Raw genomic sequence first — 25314 nt, forward strand, 5'->3', positions numbered from 1 at the left:
GCACTCGAGGAGGAAGTGTATACCGCCCGAAAATGCTCCTCTAGGGTGTGCGCTATGGCGTCAGGGTCTGGTATAACATGACCTTCCGTCGTCTGTAGGTGTGCTATTGTTCTGCTACCACGCTCTCTCCTGTCCAGCCAGGCCAGCAATTTCCCGGCTTTATCGCCCGCCTCATATATCCTGTGTCTAGTCGCCTCAATAGCTGTCTTTGTTTCTTGTCTAAGGTGTTCCCTATGCTGCCGAGGGTGCGTGCGGACTCTGGCGTGGGATCACTTGTATGTGCGGCGTCCGCTGCTTGTAGTTCCCTTTCTAGATTTACTAGATCTTGGTGCTTAGAGCGTTTGTAACCTGTGATGGAGGTTATAGCCTGTCCCTGAGCACCGTCTTGTAGGCCTCCCATAGGGTGGTCGGGGAGCTAACTGAGGCTACATTCTCAGCAAAGAAATATTTGGTGGTCTTACGAAGTTCCTTCCGCACCTGCGGAATCTGCAAATAACCTGGGTAGATAGGGTACACACGCTTGCGGGAAGTGTGATGCGAAGTGTAAACTAACACCACTGGTGAATGGTCAGACACACCGCTGGGCCCAATAGTGACATCCTGTATATGTGGTATGCTAGATTCCGAGGCCAGGAAATAATCTATCCTTGATAAACTGTTGTGTACTGTAGAATGGAAAGTATATTGCCTCGCTACTGGGTGCTTGTATCTCCATGAATCTATCAGGCCCAACGCTTCTGTAAAGCTCTGGAGGCGGGAAACCCCCGGTGTCAATGATCTCACTGGGTGTCGGTCCATGCTGTTATCTACTGTTGCGTTAAAGTCTCCCCCAATTAGGAGGTCTCCCTCCGGAAGAGATAATAGAAACTCACTGAGGGCCGGGAGTGCCACCGTGTGGAGTGCAGGGGAATATAGACCGATACCACGGTTATGAGTCTGCCCTCCCATTGTCCATGTAGTGCAGCGAACCCTCCTTGATCGTCGTGTTTCGTGCGTAAAACCGTTACCCAGTTGAGAACACGGAGTGCACCACCATTTTGAACCCCCATCTATCCATCGCTCTGCATGCCGAACCATTGAGGTGTGTCTCCTGCAGAAGCGCTCGAGTGGGAGCCTGACGTTTCAGGGATCGCAATACTAACCCCCGCTTAATTTTGTCACCTAATCCGTGCACATTCCATGTCAACAATGTAAGCGGAGCCACTGGTACCCTCGGGGCCTCTGCACCGGTGCTAGTGTGAGGTGTGCCTGTCTCCATTGGGGTCTCGGGACTCGCTGGGGAATAGTGACCTCTCCATGTCAGGTAGGGACCAATCGTGTTGCAGATGCCATGCTGCCGTGTCATTTCCATTAACAATCAAAACAAGGAAACAAAAAACAAGAGCTACCCGAATCCCCCCACCTCCCTGCCTCCCTGCCTGACAGACTTCCAACTGCCCGCCACCCCAACTCAGCAGAGTGCTCCATCCCAACCCAAAACATTGTACTTGCGTGTAAGGGGTAAGAAGTCCTGGGGAGGGGAACCCTCCCTTTTCCGGCAGGGCCTGCCTCAGCTCAGTGTCCAGAGACGGCATAGATAAAGTTTCTGGGACAATTAGAAGTCTTTGTTACAGGGCTTCGCCCACTGGTCCTGTTCATCCATTGCCTAGGTCGTCCTCATCCACCCTCTGCGAGAGGCCATCTTCTTGTTGAAAGAGTTCTTGACTGTATGCCTCGTCGTCCTCCGTCCGTCGGCGTTGCTCTTTGTTTCCGTGACTGGTCCCGTTCGCCTTCCGCCATCCCTCAAGCCTATCATATGCTTCTTCAGGCATCTCGAAAAACCATGTTTTCCCCTCAGCCAGTCGTAGAAAGGGTTTTACATTCCTCTCCATGGGCGACAGTGTCTAAAGGATACTCGCACAATAATGGAAGAGTACCCTGCTGAAGAAAAGTATTCCTATTGCCCACTTTAAGACAATTTCCCTCTAACTTTGTGTTAATGAGATTTCCCAACAAGCTTCTTGAGAAAGCTTTGGTGCTATAGGTGACCAAAATGTGCAGGAGAAAAACCTCGACCGCTGGGAAAGGACCAGACATTTCCTACTGAAGGACAATGCAAAAGAAAGCGTGGTCTTGTTGGGCAGAACTTGGCAGCTGTGGCTGATTTCGGTAGGCCGGCCAGAGTACTTCTCCGTCTTCAGCAATGAAGAAATGGTAGGAGAACCTTATGATAAACATGGAAAAGAAAGCAATGGTATCATAATTATGAAGGTACTAGAAGGCACTTGGTAACTACAGTTGTATCCTGTAATATAAGCACACTATTACATTTTCTGTGGAGCATAACGCAATAGCACAAAGCTATCAACTTCTAGAAAGAATGGTTAATTAACCCCAAGTGCATGATTAAGAAGGCGCTCAGTGAAGAGTAGATGACTTTTTGGAGTTATTGTCATTGTCTATTCATGTAAACAATTTGTCATCTTCCTGCTTCTCCTTGATGCGCGTTTTCTGTAAACTTCTTCCTGCTAATATGTGTCCTCTGGTAGTTAGTCAACTGTTCTAAGCAGGTTAGATTATTGCAAGTATTTATTTCTGCCTGCCCATAGTATATACTTCAGTAACTCTATCAGATTGCCACTGCCGGACTAGCAGTACTACGCCCACACTACTAGTCTTCATCTTTTTCCCTTGATTGGCTAGCACTGGGTTATGTTTACATTTCTCTGTATTGTTCCTAAAGCTATTCACAAGGTAGGGACACTGTTACTTCAATGGACAGTCGAATGATATTGACCCAGTCCTCTTCTACTTTGCGCTGATGCAAAGTGGATAATTGTTACCAAGTTCAGATGAGATCAAGCTGGAGGCAGAGTGTTCTCTGCTAGATGCACATCTGTAGAATAACCTACTTCAGCCTCTACTCTTTAAGTGAACGCCTGGCATTCAGAAAGGCCTTAAAAGCCACCTGGCTGTACACCTTCTTACTTGCTGCTGCGAGTACTGTATTTGGCTATTACTAATTCCAAGACACCTGTTTAGATATCAGCTGTGCTCTATAAATTTTAGTGATCATAATTAATAATAATTTAAAGAAGACAACTGTTTCATTTCTACAAGATCATCCTTTTAAAATAGTGTGTTGGCTTACTGTGTCTCACGCTTTTCTAGCAAGTTGCTTGAAGGTTGTCGTTGGATGTTTGAAACCCAATAGATGGGTGATGTTACCACATGCTTTTACTGAATACCGATTAATCTGAGTGAGTGTTCCCTCCTCCTCGATCAGTATGTTCAATTGTGGATGTAAGTGGTACAGTGACTTGAGACATGTCCATTTCTAAAATTGTTGAAAATGCCCCGAAACTCGTATTTCTGATATCGTCTGTAAAATGAAAATGTAAGACTGCATAGTGCCGCAGCCTTCTTTTAGATCAAGTATTCTGTTGATATGACCAGCTATTGGAGAGATTTGACTTCAGTCCAAAGTGGGTTGCGTTCTATAAGTAGATGTGGGCCTTCAAGTTCTATGGGCTGGATTGTCCTAACAAGCATAGTCTGTTTGATAGTGAGGTGAGGTTAGTATCCATCACTACAAAGTATAGACTCCTGCATTTTGATTATCTGCACAGGACAAGCCCTTCAGCACCAAAATCGTACACTAGCAGCTTGATGAACAAGACAAGGTCACGTAACCGAGAGTAGGATCCTAGCACATTGCCTGTAACCTATCACAGGTGTAATCGGACTTTATCTGCCCTGCATTTGTAACTTCGGAACTAGTTGGAAAGTCACTGGATTGCCTATAGCACTATGAGGCCATACCAGTGGCAGAATGTGAGCTAAATAAATGCCTCCATATTGAAACCTGACTTAACAAATTTAAATCGAAGTTTAGCCTACACAGGTGGACCCATCTGCAACTGAATATTAGCTAAACCGTGTAAACGCTTGTCTCTCATTATAGCACATAACATGCAGAAATGCTTATATGGGCACATGTTCAATGTCCCGTGCCCATATAAGAGTTTGAAATTGTTTGTTGTGAAGTTGGTGTTGGTGGTAGACCAATATAAATCTCAATAACTTGAAGGCAAACTGAGGCACTACCAAGCAGTGACCTGGATTAAATGTATGGGAAAAAAAGTTGAAATACCAAACCTATAAATGTTTAATATTTAACTTCGAGGGTGTAAACATTTTGTGGACTTTTTGTCAGAGGACAATATATTTGCTTACGTGTGTGAGTTTAGCAATGGGAAGCACAAAAAGACGTAATCGGCCCAGCCATTCCAGATTATAATGAATATATTACTTTTGCCAGTGTGATTATAAATGAAAATGATATGACGTTATTAATATCACAAGAGATTTTCTTTACAAGTTCAACTGTCTTTAACCTCATACTTTTCTTTGTATTTTAGTACTAAGAATTGGACAGGCTGCAGGTTTTTTTTTTTATTCTAAGTGTAGCTATAATTTGCTTTTCTATAGGATGATGGGATTTGGTGAAGAAGAAGGTTTAATTCCAAGATTTTGTGAAGCTTTATTTTCCCAGATTGCAAAAACTGAAGCAAAGCAGGTTTGAGACAACACATTTTCTTTAATTTTACATTTGATCTAACTATGCATGCCACTAACCCCCTCAGTATCTACTTTTCCCTGATGATCAGTCACCTTGAGCACACTGACAAATGCTGGTATGCTTAGACGCTGTTTTCATTAAGACCAATGGGTTCTGTTTGTCTTACAGTTTATGGGTTAATGCGCTTCGCACAGTCCGAGAACTCCATACTGAGAAGCCAAATAACGTTTGGGCGCACATGTATCCTAATAGAAAGAACCTAGCCTTAATACAGGGTCTATAGGGTCATTGTAATAATTCATACGTGCCTGGGAGAATCTTCCCCCAAAAGTAAGCACTGGCTTTCCCCACAAATCCATGATGAACATGTAATTAATCAATTTATTATATAAAACTTTTATTGTCTGATCAATAAAAATCATTACAATGTGATCACATTGCATTTTCATAACTATACATCAGTCACAATCAAAATTTAGCCATGATAAAAACTAAAGTGCTTGTCAACAAACATCTCATCTAGGAATGAGAATAAAATTAATCAAGTCTATAGAGATTGGCTTCTAAAAAAAGTATCAGTCAATATTTAAAATGTAGTGCCAAAAAAGCTAAGTTGCTTCAGTTTTTACAGTACATTATAAGCATTAAAAACAAGACAAACGTAGGTACTAAAAACATTACCAATCATGATCTACCATCAATGAAAAGTGCTTAATCAATCATAGCATTTATATAGCGCGCTACTCACCCAGAGGGGTCTCAAGGCGCTGGGGTGGGGGGGGAGGGGGGGTCTGCTACTGCTCGAAGAGCCAGGTCTTGAGTTGCTTCCTGAAGGAAAGGTGGTCCTGGGTCAGCCGGAGGTGGATGGGGAGGGAGTTCCATGTCTTGGCTGCCAGTTAGAAGGATATTCCTCCGGTGATGCTTAGGATTTTCGTTATAAGCTTTATAAGGAGAGAATTCAGGATTTTAAATTCATTGCTTAGGATTTTCAGTTCATTATAGGCAGACAATTCAGCAGTTAGGATAAGGCCATCGACTGACATGGCCGCATGTAACTTCTTAATGCTTTTAACAGTGAAATGTTGAAACGCTTTTAATGCTTAATGTTTTAATAGTTGTCCTGTTGAAATTGAAGGCTTTTAATACCTGTCTTGATTTTAAAAGCACTGTTCTCAAGACTGTATGAAACTGAATTTGCACATGTCCCGGGGCAGAACCCCTTAATTCAACTCACCTGCGTGGCTCGAGAGGGGGGGGGAAGCCAATTCTGATTGAGTTGATACCTGAACGCCAGGAAATCACCTCGAGGCACCGGAGGCAGCGCACAGTTGGGCAGTGCTCTAGCTTCTCGCAAATGGGTTTCCATATAAACGGGCTGCTGTGCAGATCACATAAGGCTATCGACTGACACAGCCTCGTGTAACTTTTTAATGCTGGAATGTTGACACACTTTTAATGCTGAATGTATCTGAAAGAAACACGTTAGTGTTAGATTCATTACCGTTGAATATCCCCAGGCGTCAGACTGGATACGGAAATTTTTCGTCAGCAGTACCCCAGCGCGTCGGTAGGCGGCGTCTGCAGGTCCGTCGTCGGTGTCCTGATCCCCGGGATGACGTCGCTGGAGTACTTAGACGCCGCCCTCGCGCGCTATCAGTTCTTGTTTTTTGCACGCCAGCAAACGCAGATCTGGGAAGAGCGTGCCCGTGGTCATTTTTTGACTAACTTTTTGGACATTTTTGGCTATCTTTTTCGAGTCGACTTCAACTCCTGATGCCAGTAGGTATGCCCGGTTTCAAGTCGTGTGACGCCTGTCACCGACTGATGTCGGTTACCGACCCCCAACACCGGTGTCTCTACTGTTTGGGGGCCGACCACGATGACAAGTCGTGCCCCGACAGCCGGGCCTTGACGTCGAAAGCTAGGCGGGAGCGTTCCCGTAAGCTACTCGAGCTTCGGCAGTCGGCTCCACGCCGCTCGAGGAGGAAGTCGAGGGACTGGTCGCGGAGCCACAGTCATCACCGATTCTCCGGATTGAAGTCCTCTCACTCGGGTAAGTCGAGGCATTGGAAGAAGAAGTCAAAGAAGCATCATCGTTCTTCGATTTCCCCTCGCCGGTTGCGTGACTCGGCCGAGGGCTCGGGTGGCACCTCCGGCGGGACCCGTGCCGTCGCATCCAGCCCCACACCCTCCGGTCCCTGGGTTCGATGCCACACCAAAGCAGATCAGAGACTTCCTCATGGCCATGAGGAGTCTCTTCTCGCCGTCGAGACCCCCGGCACGCCTTCGGGCCCCGCGGGTCCAACTGGGGGTCCTTACCCTGTGGTGCCGGCAGCATCGTCCTCGGTGCCGTCGGCGACTTTGGTCCCGGCGCCACTAGACCCCGTGGGATTCGGGCCTGGATCCCGGTCGACGCCAGTTGACCGTACGACTCCGCTGGCGCCGACCCCCTCGGTGCCACCTCCGGTGCTGTCCTCGGACGACGTCGTCCCCGGTTTCAGCCCCGTCCAGGCTCTGCATCAGACCGGTGCGGCTTGGCACAGTTACCGACGCCGACCGGTGAGCTTTTCACCTATGCCCCGGCTCCGTCATTTTTGCCTGTTTATCAGGACACAGATGAAGGGGAGGACTGAGAGGGGTCTGAGGACCCTCTGGCACAGCAGTGCTAGTTGAGTCAGGACTGGGCAGATGAGCAAGCGAAGGCCAGTGGTCTAGACACTTCGCCTGACACTGGTTTTCTCTCTCCTCCTTTCCGTGGCTATGGAGGAGGGAGCGACTTATGCTGTGGTGCTACGCAAGGCGGACAAGGCCTTGGGCCTTGAGCACCCTGCAGCGGCCGTGAGGACTAACATACTCACTGAGGTGCTTCAACCGCCAGTAAGCTCTTCGGAGCCTCTACTGCAGTTTAATGAGGCCCTCACTGATGTTCTGATGGGCACTTGGTCAAAGCCCACCACAGTTCCTCCTGTGGATCGGAACGTGGCCCTGAGCCACCGCCCAGCTCCGGGCGACCCCTGCTTTCTGTCCACCCATCCCACCCCTGAGAGTCTGGTTAACCAGGCCTCCAAATCCCAAACCCGCATTCCCTTCCGCACCCCCGGACCGGGAATCCAAAAGGCTGGAACAGTTTGGCAAGAAACTGTTTTCCTCGGTCAGTCTAGGACTGCGGTCCATTAATACTGCATGCCTTTTGAGCCTTTACACCCACTCTCTGTGGGATACGGTGGCCGATGTGCTCCCCCAGTGTCCGGAGGAGGCCAAGACACGGCTCGCCCAGGCTCTTGCGGAGGGGCGAGATGCAGCACGGTACTCCATTCGATGTGGACTTGACACCACGGACTCGCTGGGGAGAGCGATTGCAACGACGGTGGCGATTTGTCGTCACGCCTGGCTGAGGCTCACCCATTTTTCAGGGGATGTCCAGAGCACTCTCATGGCCATGCCTTTTGATGGCCGTCGCCTCTTTGGCGACAAGGCAGATAGCGCGCTGGAGCGCCTTAAGGACTCCAGGACTACGGCCAAGTCCTTGGGCCTGTCGGCCCAGCGCCAGCAGACTTCTGCCTTTCGTGGCCAAGGAAGGGGTGCCCCGCACGTTCTTCCAGCCACAGGCTGCAGAACCAGCCCCAACGTGGTCGCAGACGTGCCTTCCGCCGTGGCGGAACAGGGGGTCAGGGAGCCGGTCAGTCCATATCCGCACCCGCAGCATCTGCCTCAAAGCCTTCCTAGTCCGAGCTTTCAGGCCTATTGCACGCCAGTGGGAGGCAGAGTTCGCCATCCCCTGCTTCACTGGCATACCATCACTTCGGACAGGTGGGTGCTGCAAATCGTGGGAAAGGGCTACTCCCTCCCCTTCGAGATGACCTCTCCAGCCATGCCACAGCAGTTCCACCACATGTCGGAGGATCACTTGCAAATTCTGCAGGAGGAAGTTATGGCCCTCTTTGCCAAGGGGGCCATCGAGCGCGTTCCTGGCCCAGAAGTAGGGCGGGTTGTTACTACTTTCTGGTTCCCAAGAAGGGCAAAGGGGGCCTGCGCCCTAGCTTGGACCTCAGGAGCGTCAACATCTTCTTCCGGAAGGAGAAGTTCAAGATGCAGACTTTAGCTTAGGTTCTGGCTGCCCTCGACCCTGGAGACTGGATGGTAGCGTTGGACTTGCAGGACTCTTATTTCCATATTCCAGTCCTGCCGGCCCATCGGTGTTACCTGCGGTTCACGGTGGGCCACGAGCACTTTCAGTTTACCGTGCTCCCCTTCGGCCTCACCAGTGCCCCTTGGGTGTTCACGAAATTCATGGCGGTGGTCACAGCTCATCTGCGCAGATCAGGGGTTCCAGTCTTTCCCTATCTCGACGACTGGTTGTGGAAGGCGGGCTTGCCCCAAACAGTCGTCGCCCACCTCCAGACTACGGCCTACCTCCTGCATTCGCTGGGGTTCTCCATCAATGTGCCGAAGTCACACCTGAGTCCCTCCCAGAAGCTCCTCTTCATCGGAGCGATTCTGGACTTGGCGCAGTTTCGGGTTTAATCTCCCAAGCAGCAGGTTTGGGATATTCAAGCTCTGATTCCGATCTTTCTGCCTTTATCCCGAGTTTCGGTCAGGATGGCCTTACGGCTGCTGGGTCTGATGGCCTCCTGCATCCTGCTAGTCCAGCACACCAGGTGGCGGATGCGGACTCTGCAGTGGGACCTGAAGTTCCAGTGGGCACAACATCCGGGCAACCTGTCAGACCACGTCCTGATCTCGGAGGCCACTCTCCCTACCCCAACCGGAGCACACAGTGGTGAAGGATGCGTCCCTCCTGGGATGGGGGGGCACATGGGAGAGGCGGAGAACAGAGGCCTCTGGTCTCCGGCGGAGTCCCGGCTCCATATCAACCATCTGGAGCTGTGGGCGATCCGACTTGCACTGAAGGCATTCCTTCCCTCTGTCCGGGCAAGTGTAGTGCAGGTGTTCACGGAAAACACCACTGCCATGTGGTATTGCAAGAAACAGGGCGGGGTGGGGTCGTGGACCCTTTGTCAGGAGGCTCTGCACCTCTGGACATGGTTGGAACATCAGGGCATAACCCTGGTTGTTCAAGACCTGGCAGATTCTCAGAACGCCAGGGCGGACGAACTCAGCCGTCGGTGCATGATGGATCACGAGTGGCGTCTGAACTTGGACGTGGCCCAAGGTCTCTTTCAGCAGTGGGGAGAGCCTTGGTTAGATCTATTCGCCACTGAAGAGAACGCGCAATGTCATCAGTTCTGTGCGTTGGAATTTCCAAGGCCGCACTCGCTCGGAGACGCTTTTCATCACGAGTGGAGTTGCGGTCTGTTATATGCCTTTCCGCTTATACCACTTCTGCCCAGAGTGCTGAAGAAGATCAGGCGTGACGGGGCCCATGTCATCCTTGTGGCTCCGGATTTAACACGAAGATACTGGTATCCCGAGCTACTCAGTCTGTCATTCAGTCCCCCGATTCGACTGTCTCTTCAGGAGGATCTTCTGTCGCAGCAACAGGGGATGGTCCCCCACCCAAACCTGTCCAGTCTCCACCTACATATATGGAGATTGAGCGGCGACAGTTGATGCCATTTGACTTGCCTCCTGAAGTCTGTGAAGTCATTCTGGCAGCCAGGCGTCCCTCCACGAAAACTGTATACGCCCGCAGGTGGAACAAATTTATGGCATGGTGCACAGTAAAGTCTATGGATCCCCTTTCTGCCCCTCTTTCTGAGGTTCTCCTCTTTCTTCTTTCCCTGGCCCAGCAAGGCTTTGCTCTGGGCACGATCAAGGGATATCTCTCAGCTGTTTCAGCCTTCTTGAGGCTTCCTGATCAGGCTTCTCTTTTCAAGTCTCCTGTTGTAAATAGATTCTGGAAAGGCATTACTCGCATGTTTCCTCCTGTTCCCTTTGTAATGCCTCAGTGGGACTTGAATCTGGTGTTAACCTATCTGATGTGTGCTCCCTTTGAGCCGCTCCATAACTGTCCTTTATGTCTTCTGACTGTTAAGGCTGCTTTCCTGGTGCCATCACCTCTGCCAGAAGAGTGAGTGAGCTCCAGGCTCTTTCTTCTAATCCTCCTTTCCTCTCTATCCATCGGGACAAAGTTGTTCTGAGGACTCGTCCTTCTTTTCTACCCAAGGTGTTTACTGCCTTTCACATCGGCCAGACCATTACCTTGCCCACCTTCTTTCCGCCTCCGCATCCCTCGAAAGAGGAAGAGAGGCTCCACCGTCTGGACCCAAAACGGGCGCTCTCCTTTTACCTGAATGACACACAACAGTTCCGGGTGGACGACCAACTTTTTATTGGCTACATGGGTGCTAAGATGGGACGGGCGGTGCACGAGCGGACCATCTCTTGGTGGGTCGTTTTGTGCATCAAGATCTGTTATTCCTTGGCTAAAAAGGAACCTCCTGAGGGGCTGCGCGCCCATTCCACTCGGGCCACGGCAGCTACTACTGCCATGGGGCGGGGAGTCCCTTTGCAGGACATTTGTCAGGCAGCTACGTGGGCCTCGCTGCACATATTTGCCGAGCATTACTGCCTGGACCGCTAAGTCCGGAGAGACAGCTTCTTTGGCCGTTCAGTTCTCCAGGACTTTCTGGTGTGATTGTGGTTCGCAGACCCACCACCGAGGTTGGTATTGCTGGGGTATCTATTCTAAGATAAGGATTCTAACACTAACATGTTTCTTTCAGATGCACACGTTACTTACCTTCGGTAACGATAGATCTGTAAGAAACATTAGTTAGTGTTAGATTCCTTACCACCCCACCTTGCGAACCGATATCTAGGGTTAAGGACTTTCCCTGTCAGGGCCCTAGTTTCATGGCACCAGTGTCGGTTTCTTGCATGGCTCTGCATTCCTGGTGCGGAAAGCTATGTACAGAACTGATGTCCGCGCACGAGGGCGGCGTCTAAGTACTCAAGCGACGTCATCCCGGCGATCACGACGACGATGGACGCGGAGCCGCAGACGACGACTACCGGCGCGCAGGGGTACTGCTGACGAAAACTTTCCAGATCCAGCCTGATGCCTGGGGATATTCTAAGGTAAGGATTCTAACACTAACTAATGTTTCTTACAGATATATCTTTACCGAAGGTTAGTAACTTGTGCTTTAATAGTTGTCCTGCTGAAATTAAATGCTCTTAATACCTGTCTTGATTTTAAAAGCACTGTTCTCAATACTGTATGAAATTAAATTTGCACATGTCCCGGGGCAGAATCTCTCAATCCGGCTCTCCATGCTGTGCGTGGCTTGGGAGGGGGGAAGCCATTTCTGATTGAGTTGATTCCTGAACGCCAGAAAATCACCATGAGGCACCCGAAGCAGCAAACAGTTGGGCTGCACTCTAGCTTCTCTCAGATGGGTGTCAATATAGATGGGGCCGCTGCACAGCCGTGTGTCAAAGGGAAGCAAGTCTGCACCCGTCCGCATCCGGAACGCGGCCTGCGCCAGCCACTCTGCCTGTTATGTGGCTGCATTGTATGGTCCAAAGAGCGACTTCTAAGTTTGAATAATACACCTGTGAGTTCACGATCGAGCAAGACCGTTTGGAGGCTAACCAGCTTGCAGCTCCTGTCCTTTCTCTATAGAGGCAGGTTCCGTGATATTCAAGGAGGACTCCTCTCTCCACTCTCCCCCTGCTATTTCCACTCAGGGAGAAATTAGCCCTATTACGGCCTGCCTGATTGACTGCAGATCCCATCGCAAACACGCAGACGACATCTGGCTCTCCTTGGAGGCAAACTCATGGGATTTAATGTTTCTCACAGAAACTTGACTCAAGGAGAGCTCAAATCCAGACCTGACACTGGCCGTGCCTGTTGGCTTCAGGTTGACGGTTATCAATAGAGGTGGCAACAAGACCGGTGGTGGGGTGGCTATCAATCTTAGGGAGGGCTGGGAAATCTCCTGCAAAAGGTTTGAACAATTAGAAATCTTGGAGGCCATGTCTTTCTACGTAAAAATCGCATCCACTGTATCAGTCGCAAGGATCCTAGTATATAGACCTCCAAACACTCTGGCCTGTCATGTAGCAGATTTCTGCGATATAGCAGCAGACCTCTCTTTAAAATACACTAGATTTACTGTTCTAGGGGACTTTAACTTCCCCATGGATAGTGACATATGCGCAAAAGCCAACCAACTAGCAGATACGCTTGTCAAACTCAACTTTACACAACGCGTCATGGCCCCCACACATGCTGCCGGCCACACACACTATCTCATTTTTACTATGACCCCAACCTGATGGCTAAGGCTCCCTTACCACTAGCGTGGTCTGACCATTTATTGATACCATTCAACTTTAAAACTGCTCACTGCAGTACTAGACCTCAGCACTGCCCTGAGAGAAGTAGAAACTGGAGCAAAGTCACAAGAGACAGAATGACACAAGCACTGCTTACGGTCCCCCCTTACGTTGTCGGGTAATCCTGGTGAAGATACTGCAAGTTTTAATAGATTTTTTAACAATGCTCTTGATGAAGTTGCCCCCTTAGACTAGTCGTCTCCTCTAGGAAGAGACCATCTGCCCCCTGGTTTTCCTCAGAACTTCGAACCGAAAAAAGTTTATGTAAAAATTGGAGCGCGCTTGGAGACAATCCTATGACCCTGCAGCCAAACTCTCTTACAGAAAGGCCCTTAAAAACTTCCATAAACCTAAGCGAAGTACCATGCGGTACTACTTCACCCTCAAGATTAAATCAGCTGAAAATAAAGTGAAAGATTTATTTAAAATGCTTCACTAAACCAGCAGCTCTTGATAGCACTGTGACTCTCACGCTCGGTTGTCGAACTTTTTTCAGGACAAAATTCAATCTATCTATGCTACTTTCCCATCCAATTTGACTCTGCCAGAGCATAATGCCACTCCAGACAGCTCGGAGCCTTTGACCTAATTCCGTCCTCTTTCTTTTGAGGCTTCCTTAAAAAAACTATCCGAATGTAAATCTGGTTCACTGGGGGATCCCTGCCCGGACCAGTTATTTAATCCCCTGGCCCCCTGTTTTAATGCCCCCCTGAACCAAATTTGGAACTCTTCTTTGCCACTGGATTCAAGCTAGCCTGGCTGATGACGGATTAATACCAGAAACCCGTCCCATGATGCTTGTTTCCGGTCCAGGGAAGACATGGCTTTGGAAGTTCGGGCTGGACTGTTCCCATGATGCACAGGGTCAGACTGATTTGCATATGGCCATGTCTGAACTGGGGTGGCGGAGTGAGCTAAAGAAAGGTGATGGATTAAACCCAGATCAGTTGACTGGGGGTGAGTGTTTGATTTGCTCAAACGCTCCATCCATCATCCCCTTTTGTATCGCTTCTTTGCGTTCATGAATTTTTTCTGCAGCATGGAAACAGGCTTCTCTACTGCTCATACTCAAGAAACCAGACTCCGACCCTGCAAAGTATAAAAACCTCAGAACCATTTCGCTTCTACCTGCTCTGACAAAGACCCTTGAACAGATAGTACAGAGTCAAATATCAGAATTCTTGGAATCTAACAATCGATTCCACGACTCCCAATCCGGCTTAGAGCAAGCTATAGTACAGAGACTGCAATCTTTGAAGTGTCAGAGAGTGTCCGTGAGACTATTGACCAGGGCAATGCAGCAATGCTGGTGCTGCTGGATCCGTCTGCGGCCTTCGACACTGTGCCCACCAGATTCTCATAGAGAGATTACAACAACTGGGAATTCAGGGTACGGCCCTTGCCTGGATCCAGTCCTTCCTAGAGAACCGGACACAACGAGTTTTTCTACGTCCGTTGTATCTTCCCAGAAGTCCCTTGTTTGTGGGGCCCCCCAGGATTCTGCATTGATCCTCTCCTTTTCAATGTATACCTCTCCCCGCTTGCATCCTTGGACGAATCCCTGGGGGTGAAGGTGATCTCCTATGCTGACGATACTCCGCTTCTGTTTTCTTTTAAAGAACAATCTGAGACTACTTTTATCAACTTTAGAAGCTGTCTAAGTCACATCTCTGCCTGGATGACCCAAAATTGTCTAAAGCTGAACTCGGAGAAAACCGAGGTGCTCTTCTTCAACCAACGGGCACTCCACCCTCTAGTCTCTGGTGGCCTCAAGAATATAACCCCCCCTCCTGAGCCAGCAGACTCGGTGAGAAGCCTGGGTTTCAGATTTGATAATAATCTTTCTTGCTAGTCCCAGATGCGGCAAGTCGCCTCTTCTTGCTTCGGGAAACTCCGTACCCTGCGGAAGTTCCTCCACTTCCTCCCAATGGACTGCAGGGGGACGGTGGTTCATGTCTTAATTACATCTCCTCTGGACTATGCCAACAACCTTTTTCTTGGATCTCCCTGCATATCTGATTCGCAGACTGCAAATGATACAGTATACAGCGGCTAGACTGATTTGCAAGGTGTCTTACCGTCACTCCATCACTCCCCAACTGAGTAGCCTTGCTTGGCTGCCCGTCATAAGTAGAATAGAATTCAAGGCACTCACCCTGGCTTACAGAGCTACCGGGCCGAGGCTCAGCCTACTTGATAGTCAGACTCCAACAATGACATGACCGGGCCTTGAGATCTAACCACCTGAAGCTCCTCACCACTCCCCGCTTTCGCAAGGCGAGGGTAGGTTGTGGAGCTTACTCGGTTAGGACCGCAAAACTGTGGAATGCCATGCTTCTTCCTCTCCGCTTGACTGAACCAGAACCTGCCTTCAGGCGAGCTCTAAAAACCTGTCTCTTTAACCGTCTCTAAGCTTGTGTGTGTCTTGTTATTCGACTGCCTTAGCGCCGGGACACCTCCGCTGGAGGTAGCTGCGCGCTCTACATGTGTCAAAAGAAATAAATAATAAATAAATAGTGCAAGTTATCGTTGAGGTGCTTAGGTTTACAGTACAATCTAGGCATTATTAAATAAGACAAAAGGTGGCTCCTAAAAACAATAGCGATCATAATCTAAAGGCAGTGCAAGGTAACACTAAAGTGATTGGAGTTTATCAATTAATTACTAGCATTGTAAGATGATAAATTATTTCTTTTCGACATTAAACAGATTCATTTAATATTTTTAAAAACGGATTCCTACACCTAATGTTAAACGAATTTGGTAACTATTGCTTTCATAAAGATAAGAGCCAATAAGCCACTGCATATTAACAGTCTAAAAAACGTGCATAAAAAAACGCAAACTCTCTTATCTTCCTATCAATATTTTCCAAGGTCAAAAGTTTTTTAAAATTCAACTGAGAAAACAAAAATAAAAGCTGGTCCCATCCATCGAAGTTAAACGACTGGAAGAGGGATATGGACTGGTGCATGTTTAGGGAAAAAACATTTTATGTAACACTGGGATGCCCTAAAAAGTGGTTATTGATTTGGAGTAACTGGAACTCTTACCGAGGTAACATTTGTAACCTCCCACATACTTCCCACCTTGACGATCCACCATCGCCATGAACCATGTTTTCCCCGTTGTACTTGTATAAGTGTTGTAAATGTGATATTTAAATATGCTCCTGACATATTTACTCTTCACTTCAGACTATGTATCGATTCACTGTCTTGATAAAAATAACTATTATAAAAAAAAATAAAAGCTGGTTGTTGGAACCTGAGATGTCAGGTCACCTAGGGTAGCCTGGCCTAGGGTAAGACACACTCACTAGAGGCACATGTGTAAAGGTTGCACACCACCCCGCAGTAAATCAATGTAATAACACACAAAAAGGACACTACACCAATGTTGGAAAAATACGGGTCTGTTTATATAAAAAATAATATACTCTGCTTTTATACCTTTGGAAGTCACAACTCAGTACATACAGTGATCATGGAATTAATTAATAATACTTTCAAAATTATCAACTTATCTCATTAATCAGCATAAATAATACATTACATTAGACTCCGGGATTGATTACATCTGACTACTATGAAGTGCTCTAAACTTGTCTCCCACAGCACCTCCAACCCCCCTTCAGGTACACAGTCACTGAGAGGTTTCAAATATACCAAAATTTTACATAGACACCAGCAGCCTCTATGAGGAACTTATGCCTCTACTTAAACAGCAGGCACCTTCAACACTCCCTTTGCTGTTGGTTTCTTCAAGCTACTCCCCACCTTGTATAACACAGGGGAGGGAAAAACAACCAGTGTCTAAGTTATTTCTTTAGGGGCTCCAGCGCCACTTTCCCCCTTTAGATTACCTCCTTACTTGTGGAAAAACTGTCAGTTGAAGTCTTGATACGCCAGAGGGTGGGGGAAATTACTCGGCAGGACAAAGGAGCCAGGCGCCGGCAAGATTAACCAGCCTCTAGGGCCCCTCAGCTCTCCCCACCCCCCTCGAGTCAACTCCTCTGTGTGGCGCTCGAACGGAGAAGGCAATTACCGCAGTATTCCCCAAGCCGCGCTTGGGCTCCACAACTCTCCCCTCCCGCTCACGCCAGCTTCTCCATGTAGCGCTCGAGCAGGGGAGAGAAGTTACAGCCGCCGTAGGGTTCCCGGCGTTTCCTCTCACTTCTCCCTCGCTCTGATCGGGGAAACACTACTCCTCTCGGCCGGCTCCGCCCCGCCGAGCGCTCAACCGGGCATGCGCGAAGCGGGGGTGTCTCACCAACGGAGGCCGCGCTTCTCGGTCGGCGCTTCCTTTCTACTCCGCCCGCTAGGACATCCACAAGGGCTCCTCCCGGTCCGCTCCTCACCTCAGGACTTGCACCCACCGCTCCAAATCGGCGCCGCTACCAATTCAGGAGCGGAACGGTTCGTCGTCTCTCTGCCTCCGCTCCCTCAGCACACGTCGCAACTGGTAGGAAGAGGGACACTGTGGGGTTTGGCACCAGAGGGGGAGTCTCCAGCAATCGGGCAAAATGCGATTAAAGTGCGGAGTGAGGGGGTACCACAAAGATGAACCCCTCTCCGTTTGAGACCCTCTCAGCACAGTCTCACTAAAGTCTTTTCACTGGGCAGAGGACTGCACTCCACAGTGTTGCAGTCTCCTTCTCCTTTTCACATCCCCATTCTTCCAGTCTAGGGATTGGTCAGGCGCCCAGGGTCTCCAGTAACCCTAAACAGCAGGGACAAGACAAGTAACCCAGTGGGGATGAAGAGGTGGGTCAATAGGGCAGCATCCCAGTCCAGGAGATCAACCCTCTGACTAGCCTTCCCCCCAACTTCTGCTACAGCCTGTCCTCCAGCTGACTCTCTCTGGTAAGACAGAATGGCTGTCCAGCATTCCGCCTTTTATAGGCTGACCCTCAGGAGTCCAGAAGGGACCAGAAGGTTCTGGAACGCCCTATTCTACTCTATGGGACAGGTTCCAGGGTTGGTAGTTAGGACAGTTGGTAGCCACCATTTTGTGACTCCAGCTATTTCCCTGTCAGAAAAGGCCTCTAGGCCTGAGGTGAAAAACTATGAAGGGGGAAAGAACACCTATCCCCTTGACCAACACCTAGAAAAAGCTAGTGGACACAAAAATTAACGAGGGTATGAGGGGCAAAAAGGGGACAAAATAAATAATAAATTGGAGGGACTATGCAAAAAGTCAGACAGGTCTAACGCACGTTTCCCCCAGCTGAAAGTGGGGAGAACTACCCAACCCCTTGGGAGTCCTCATCACTAAGGCGGAAATACCTGGAGAGACCGTCTGCGTTGGCGTGGTCAACTCCAGGTCGATGTTCCACCCGGAAGTCCATTCCCTGTAGGGAGATGGACCACCTCAACAGCTTGGGATTCTCCCCCTTCATCTGCATTGGCCAACGAAGGGGTCGGTGGTCAGTCTGAACCAGGAAGTGCGAGCCAAACAGGTATGGCCGCAGCTTCTTCAGAGCCCACACCACCGCAAAAGCTTCCCTCTGAATTGCACTCCACTTCTGTTCCCGTGGAAGCAGTCTCCTGGATAAGAAGACCACAGGCTGATCCAGGCCCTCTTCATTTAGTTGCGATAACACTGCCCCAATGCCATGTTCTGATGCATCTGTCTGGACAATGAACTCCTTGGAGAAGTCTGGGGCCCTCAGGACTGGTGCTGCACACATTGCCTGCTTCCGTTTCTCAAAAGCTTGCTGACCAGCTTTCGTCCAAACTACCCGTCGAGGTTGTTTCTTTGAGGTGAGCTCTGTGAGGGGTGCTACAATAGTGCCATATCCCTTCACAAAGCGACGGTAGTAGCCTGTGAGGCCCAGGAAAGCTCGGACCTCAGTCTGTGTCTTGGGGGGTTTCCAGGCCATGATTGCCTCAATCTTTGCCTGCAGGGGCTGCACTGACCCCCTACCCACCAAGTGTCCAAGGTACACAACCGACCCCTGCCCAATCTGGCATTTGCTGGCTTTGATGGTCAATCTAGCTTGTTTCAGGGCCTGGAGAACTGCTTGCAAATGTTGCAAATGGTCCTCCCAACTGCTACTGAAGACAGCAATGTCATCCAGGTAAGCAGCAGAGAAACTCTCCATTCCAGAGAGGACCTGATTCACCAGCCGCTGAAATGTGCCGGGGGCATTTTTGAGCCCAAAGGGCATCACACAAAATTGGAAGTGTCCCTCAGGCGTGGAGAAGGCTGACCTTTCCTTTGCTCCATCTGTCAAGGAGATCTACCAGTACCCTGAAGTGAGGTCAAAGGTACTTAGATATTGGGCAGCTCCTAGCCGGTCAATTAATTCATCCGCCCTAGGGATCGGATGAGCATCAGTCTTTGTAACTGAGTTCAGTCCCCGGTAATCCACACAAAACCTCAGTTCTGGCGTGGTGCCCGGTGGAGCGGCTTTTGGCACTAGCACCACCGGACTGGACCAGGGGCTGTTGGAAGGTTCTATCACTCCTAGCTCTAGCATCTTGGCAACCTCTCCATGGATGCTAGCCTTCACCTTGTCTGACAGCCGGTAGGTCTTTGACTTCACTGGTGGGCTGTCTCCTGTGTCCACATCATGGGTACACAGGTGGGTTCTTCCCGGGACAAGGGAGAACAACGAAGAGTACTGCTCCAATACCTGGCGGCAATCCTCTCGCTGCTCAGGAGTTAGGGATGGGGAGAGAATCACTCCCTCCACCGACCCATCCTTCTCTTGAGACGAGAAGAGATCAGGGAGAGGCTCGCTTTCTGCTTCCTCGGCACCATCAGTCACCATCATCAGGATGACCTCTGGCCTCTCATGGTGGGGTTTGAGGCGATTGGCATGCAGCACCCGTAGGGGCTGTCGAGGGGTCTTAAGATCCACCAAGTAAGTGGCCTTACCCTTCTTTTCCAACACTTCAAATGGGCCTGTCCAACGATCTTGAAGGGCACTTAGCTCTCCAGGTTCCATCACCCACACTTTCTGGCCAGGCTCCAACTCCACCGGGTGAGCATTGTGGTCGTACCATTCCTTCATTACTGCCTGGCTGGCCTCCAAGTTGTCAGAAGCTTGCTTCCACAACTTTGCCATTTGGCTCCGGAAGGCCAGCATGTAGCGCACCACATCCTGAGGAGGCTTTCTGGGAGACTTTTCCCATCCATCCTTCACCAGGCTGAGAGGTCCACGACAGGGTGCCCGTACAACAGTTCAAAAGGGCTGAAGCCCACTCCCTTCTGCGGCACTTCTCGGTAGGAGAACAGCAAACAGGGCAGGAGGACGTCCCATTTCCTCCGTAGGCTCTCAGGCAGACTTCTTATCATGCCCTTCAGGGTCTTATTGAACCTCTCTACCAGTCCATTGGACTGGGGGTGGTATGGAATGGTGAACCGGTAGGTCACTCCACACTCCTTCCACATTGCCCGCATGTACGCTGACATAAAGTTGGTCCCCCTGTCGGACACAACTTCCTTGGGGAATCCCACTCGGGTAAAGATCCCCATCAGGGCCCTAGCCACCACAGGTGCAGTGACAGTCCTCAGAGGAATGGCCTCTGGATACTGTGTGGCATGATCCACCAGAACCAGGATAAACCTGTGACCAGCTGTTGTTGGTGGATCCAATGGCCCTACAATGTCGATGCCCACCCTTTCAAAGGGGGTGCTAACGACTGGAAGTGGTTCCAGGGGAGCCTTCAGCTTCACCCCTGTTTTCCCACTGGCCTGGCAGGATACACATGTCCGACAGTAAGTGTTGGACGCCACTTTCATTTGAGGCCAGTAAAAGTGGAGGACAAGCCGAGCAAAGGTCTTGTCCTGACCTAAGTGTCCTGCCAAGGGTATAACATGAGCCAATTCCAGTAGAAAGGCTCGGTATTGGTGTGGGACTACCAAGGCCCTTGACGAACCAGGTAAGGGTACCTTGGGTTCACTGTAGAGGAGTCCATCCTCCCAGTAAATATGGTAGTGTCCCGTAACATCACCTGCTGCCTGGGCTTCAGCCTGTCGCCTCAGTCCCTCAAGGGTGGGGCACTCCCTCTGCCCCTTACAGAATTCCTCTCTGGTAGGTCCTCCCTCCACATGCCACTCAGCAGGGATGGGTAAATCCTCCAGAGAGTCTACTTCCCCCTCCACGGACTCCTGGTCCACCACCGCAGGTGGCCGATCTGTCACATGGGGCGTGGAAGTCGAAGCAGGCTCTTCCTGTCTCCGGGTCTGTCCCTTTTTGGCAGCGGGTTGGGCCATTGTTCCAGGCTCCAACCCGGGCGAATTCCCTCTCCGGGTAGTCGCAGACCTTGTGCTCACACAGGCCCAGTCAGGTGTACCCAGCATCGCAGTGTGCGTCCGGTATTCCACCTCTCTCCAAGTGTTGTGCTCCATATCATTTCCCAGCAGACAATCAACTGGCACGGCAGGGCTTACGGCAACTCGAAGTGAACCTCAACCCCTTCCCACTCAAAGGGAACCTCAGCCACGGGATAGTGGCCCATTCTGCCGTCAGCCATCGCGGCGGGGTGGAGTACATTAGGAATCACCTGCTCTGGAGACACCAGTTGACTTCTCACCATAGTCATACTGGCTCCTGTATCTCTCAGAGCCTCCCCTCTCTGGCCATTGATGGTGACCCAATGCCCATACTTAACAGTATTTGGGGGCACCTGGATATTTGGGACCATCTCCCGTTCTCCCAGGGACACTAAGGTGACACCCGCCCACTCACCCCCCTTATCTAAGGGCAACTCCTCCCCGAGCGCTACACTAGCTACTCCCGGTGGTTTTCCTCCGGTGGGAGGGGGTGGTCTCTTTGGGCATCTGACATCTCCCTTATAATGTCAAACACCACCACACTCAAAGCAGTGAAGAACCCTTGGCTGCTGGCTTTGGCCAGGATTAGGGTTTCTGGGCGGGTTTGCCTTAGGGGTGAAACCTGTTCCCTTTCCTTGGAAATTGTTTTGGGGACCTTTAGAGAACTCCCTCTTTTTATCTCCCCCCTCCTTCTTCTGGGGGGCGCCCTGTCCGGCCTTTTGGGAATCCCCTCCAGTCCCCTTTGAGGACACCCAGGTACTTGCCCAGATGTCCGCCTCCTCTGCAAGCTTCCGGGGATTGGTCAGCTTGCTGTCCACCAGGTGTTAGCGCAGCTCGGGAAAACATTTCTCGAGGAGGTGCTCTTTCAAAAATAGATCATACAACCCCTCATAATCCTTCACCTCACTGCCCTTGACCCAGCCCTCTAATGCCTTTCTTGCATAATCAAGGAAGTCCACCCAGTTCTGGGTGCTTAACTTGTGGCTCCCCCTGAACTTCTGACGGTACCTCTCAGGGGTAAGCCCAAACTTCCTTACCAATACTAGTTTCATGGTGGGGTAGTTGGTTTGCTCCTCTGGTTCCAGGGCCAGCAAGGTGTCCCGACCAGTAGGAGGCATGTACTTATACAAACCACCCCCCAGTGCTTCTCCTGCACCCCATGGGCTCTTAAGGAGACCTCATAGGCAGCCAACCATTTGGCTATGTCATCTCCCTGACTAAAGCTAGCAATAAGGTCTTTTGGCAAATAGGGTCTGGACTCCCTGGCTGTCTCTTTGGATTCGCTGCCACCATTTATTACAGGAGAGGGCCCCCGTTGCAGGGCCTGGAGTTCCAACTCTTTCAACCTGAACTCGTGAGCCATCCTCCGCTCCTCTTTCTCCTGCTCCAGCTTAGCCAACTCCCATCTCAATTGCCTTTTTTCCCTCCTGTCAGTAAGCTCGGCTTCAGTTAAGCTTCCCCCAGAGGCGCTACTGCCCTTCCTGGAGTAGGACACTGGTCCTGGGAGTAGGTTTTCCCCCTCAGAGTGGAATAATCCCTCTATCTCCACAACCATGTCCCGGTCTGCCCCTTCATCCTCCTCCTTCCCTTCTTTGTGTGCCTCCACCCAAGCCCTGAGACTGGTCTGGAGTTCCCCCTTCTTGGTACCATGCTTAAAAAATACCCCCATTTTCTGGCAGAAATCTTTCAGCTGAGCCACAGAATAGGTATCTAGGTTTTCTAGTGCAAACTCCATTTTACAACAGGAAATACCAAGTTATACACACCAGGAAATTAGAGTTGCAAGGGCAACCTAAAGCCACCTCCACCCCACCACCAGGAACAAATTTGGAAAAACAAAAGGACAAATTAGGAGGGCCGCTAGGAGAAAACTCCTGGTGTAGGCTAGTGTATTACGTTTAATTACTACTGAGTAGCTGCAACCACAGTCAAGATCCCACCGCTAGACACCAACTTGTTGGAACCTGAGATGTCAGGTCACCTAGGGTAGCCTGGCCTAGGGTAAGACACACTCACTAGAGGCACATGTGTAAAGGTTGCACACCACCCCGCAGTAAATCAACGTAATAACACACAAAAAGGACACTACACCAATGTTGGAAAAATACGGGTCTGTTTATATAAAAAATAATATACTCTGCTTTTATACCTTTGGAAGTCACAACTCAGTACATACAGTGGTCATTGAATTAATTAATAATACTTTCAAAATTATCAACTTATCTCATTAATCAGCATAAATAATACATTACATTAGACTCCGGGATTGATTACATCTGACTACTATGAAGTGCTCTAAACTTGTCTCCCACAGCACCTCCAACCCCCCTTCAGGTACACAGTCACTGAGAGGTTTCAAATATACCAAAATTTTACATAGACACCAGCAGCCTCTATGAGGAACTTATGCCTCTACTTAAACAGCAGGCACCTTCAACACTCCCTTTGCAGTTGGTTTCTTCAAGCTACTCCCCACCTTGTATAACCCAGGGGAGGGAAAAACAACCAGTGTCTAAGTTATTTCTTTAGGGGCTCCAGCGCCACTTTCCCCCTTTAGATTACCTCCTTACTTGTGGAAAAACTGTCAGTTGAAGTCTTGATACGCCAGAGGGTGGGGGAAATTACTCGGCAGGACAAAGGAGCCAGGCGCTGGCAAGATTAACCAGCCTCTAGGGCCCTTCAGCTCTCCCCACCCCCCTCGAGTCAACTCCTCTGTGTGGCGCTCGAACGGAGAAGGCAATTACCGCAGTATTCCCCAAGCCGCGCTTGGGCTCCACAACTCTCCCCTCCCGCTCACGCCAGCTTCTCCATGTAGCGCTCGAGCAGGGGAGAAAAGTTACCACTCGCCACAGCCGCCGTAGGATTCCCGGCGTTTCCTCTCACTTCTCCCTCGCTCTGATCGGGGAAACACTACTCCTCTCGACCGGCTCCGCCCCGCCGAGCGCTCAACCGGGCATGCGCGAAGAGGGTGTGTCTCACCAACGGAGGCCGCGCTTCTCGGTCGGCGCTTCCTTTCTACTCCGCCCGCTAGGACATCCACAAGGGCTCCTCCCGGTCCGCTCCTCACCTCAGGACTTGCACCCACCGCTCCAAATCGGCGCCGCTCGTCACACTACCAATTCAGGAGCGGAACGGTTCGTCGTCTCTCCGCCTCCGCTCCCTCAGCACACGTCGCAACTGGTAGGAAGAGGGACACTGTGGGGTTTGGCACCAGAGGGGGAGTCTCCAGCAATTGGGCAAAATGCGATTAAAGTGCGGAGTGAGGGGGTACCACAAAGATGAACCCCTCTCCGTTTGAGACCCTCTCAGCACAGTCTCACTAAAGTCTTTTCACTGGGCAGAGGACTGCACTCCACAGTGCTGCAGTCTCCTTCTCCTTTTCATATCCCCATTCTTCCAGTCTAGGGATTGGTCAGGCGCCCAGGGTCTCCAGTAACCCTAAACAGCGGGGACAAGACCAGTAACCCAGTGGGGATGAAGAGGTGGGTCAATAGGGCAGCATCCCAGTCCAGGAGATCAACCCTCTGACTAGCCTTCCCCCCAACTTCTGCTACAGCCTGTCCTCCAGCTGACTCTCTCTGGTAAGACAAAATGGCTGTCCAGCATTCCGCCTTTTATAGGCTGACCCTCAGGAGTCGAGAAGGGACCAGAAGGTTCTGGAACGCCCTATTCTACTCTATGGGACAGGTTCCAGGGTTGGCAGTTAGGACAGTTGGTAGCCACCATTTTGTGACTCCAGCTATTTCCCTGTCAGAAAAGGCCTCTAGGCCTGAGGTGAAAAACTATGAAGGGGGAAAGAACACCTATCCCCTTGACCAACACCTAGAAAAAGCTAGTGGACACAAAAATTAATAAGGGTATGAGGGGCAAAAAGGGGACAAAATAAATAATAAATTGGAGGGACTACGCAAAAAGTCAGACAGGTCTAACACTGGTCATTTAGGATGCGAATATCAACATACTGTCCGCCTGGTCAGAAACTTTATAAGTCGACAATTTAAAGGAATTGACTTGCCCGATAAAAATTTGTGTAACGGCCTGGTGGCACGTTCTCACACCTGCCTCTAAGTACAGTGGTTCTAAGAGTTTGTCGAGCTTGTAGCAGGTGCGGACAGAGACAAACTATGTGCAATAAGGATTCTTTTGTGTAACCACAAAGT

The 25314-nt window shown here is 50.1% G+C and overlaps 1 protein-coding gene across 1 annotated transcript in view; it reads left to right on the plus strand.

The window, feature by feature from the left end:
* KIF14 (kinesin family member 14) overlaps positions 1–25314 on the plus strand; it is a 606238-nt gene that overhangs the window by 19175 nt on the left and 561749 nt on the right. Inside the window, exon 4 of the mRNA XM_078641003.1 lies at positions 4471–4558. Within this exon, the coding sequence (XP_078497129.1) occupies positions 4471–4558 (88 nt within the window). The remainder of the gene's footprint in view (positions 1–4470; positions 4559–25314) is intronic.

This window comes from Lissotriton helveticus, chromosome 1_1, assembly GCF_964261635.1.
Source record: "Lissotriton helveticus chromosome 1_1, aLisHel1.1, whole genome shotgun sequence".
NCBI classification, from domain to species: domain Eukaryota; kingdom Metazoa; phylum Chordata; class Amphibia; order Caudata; family Salamandridae; genus Lissotriton; species Lissotriton helveticus.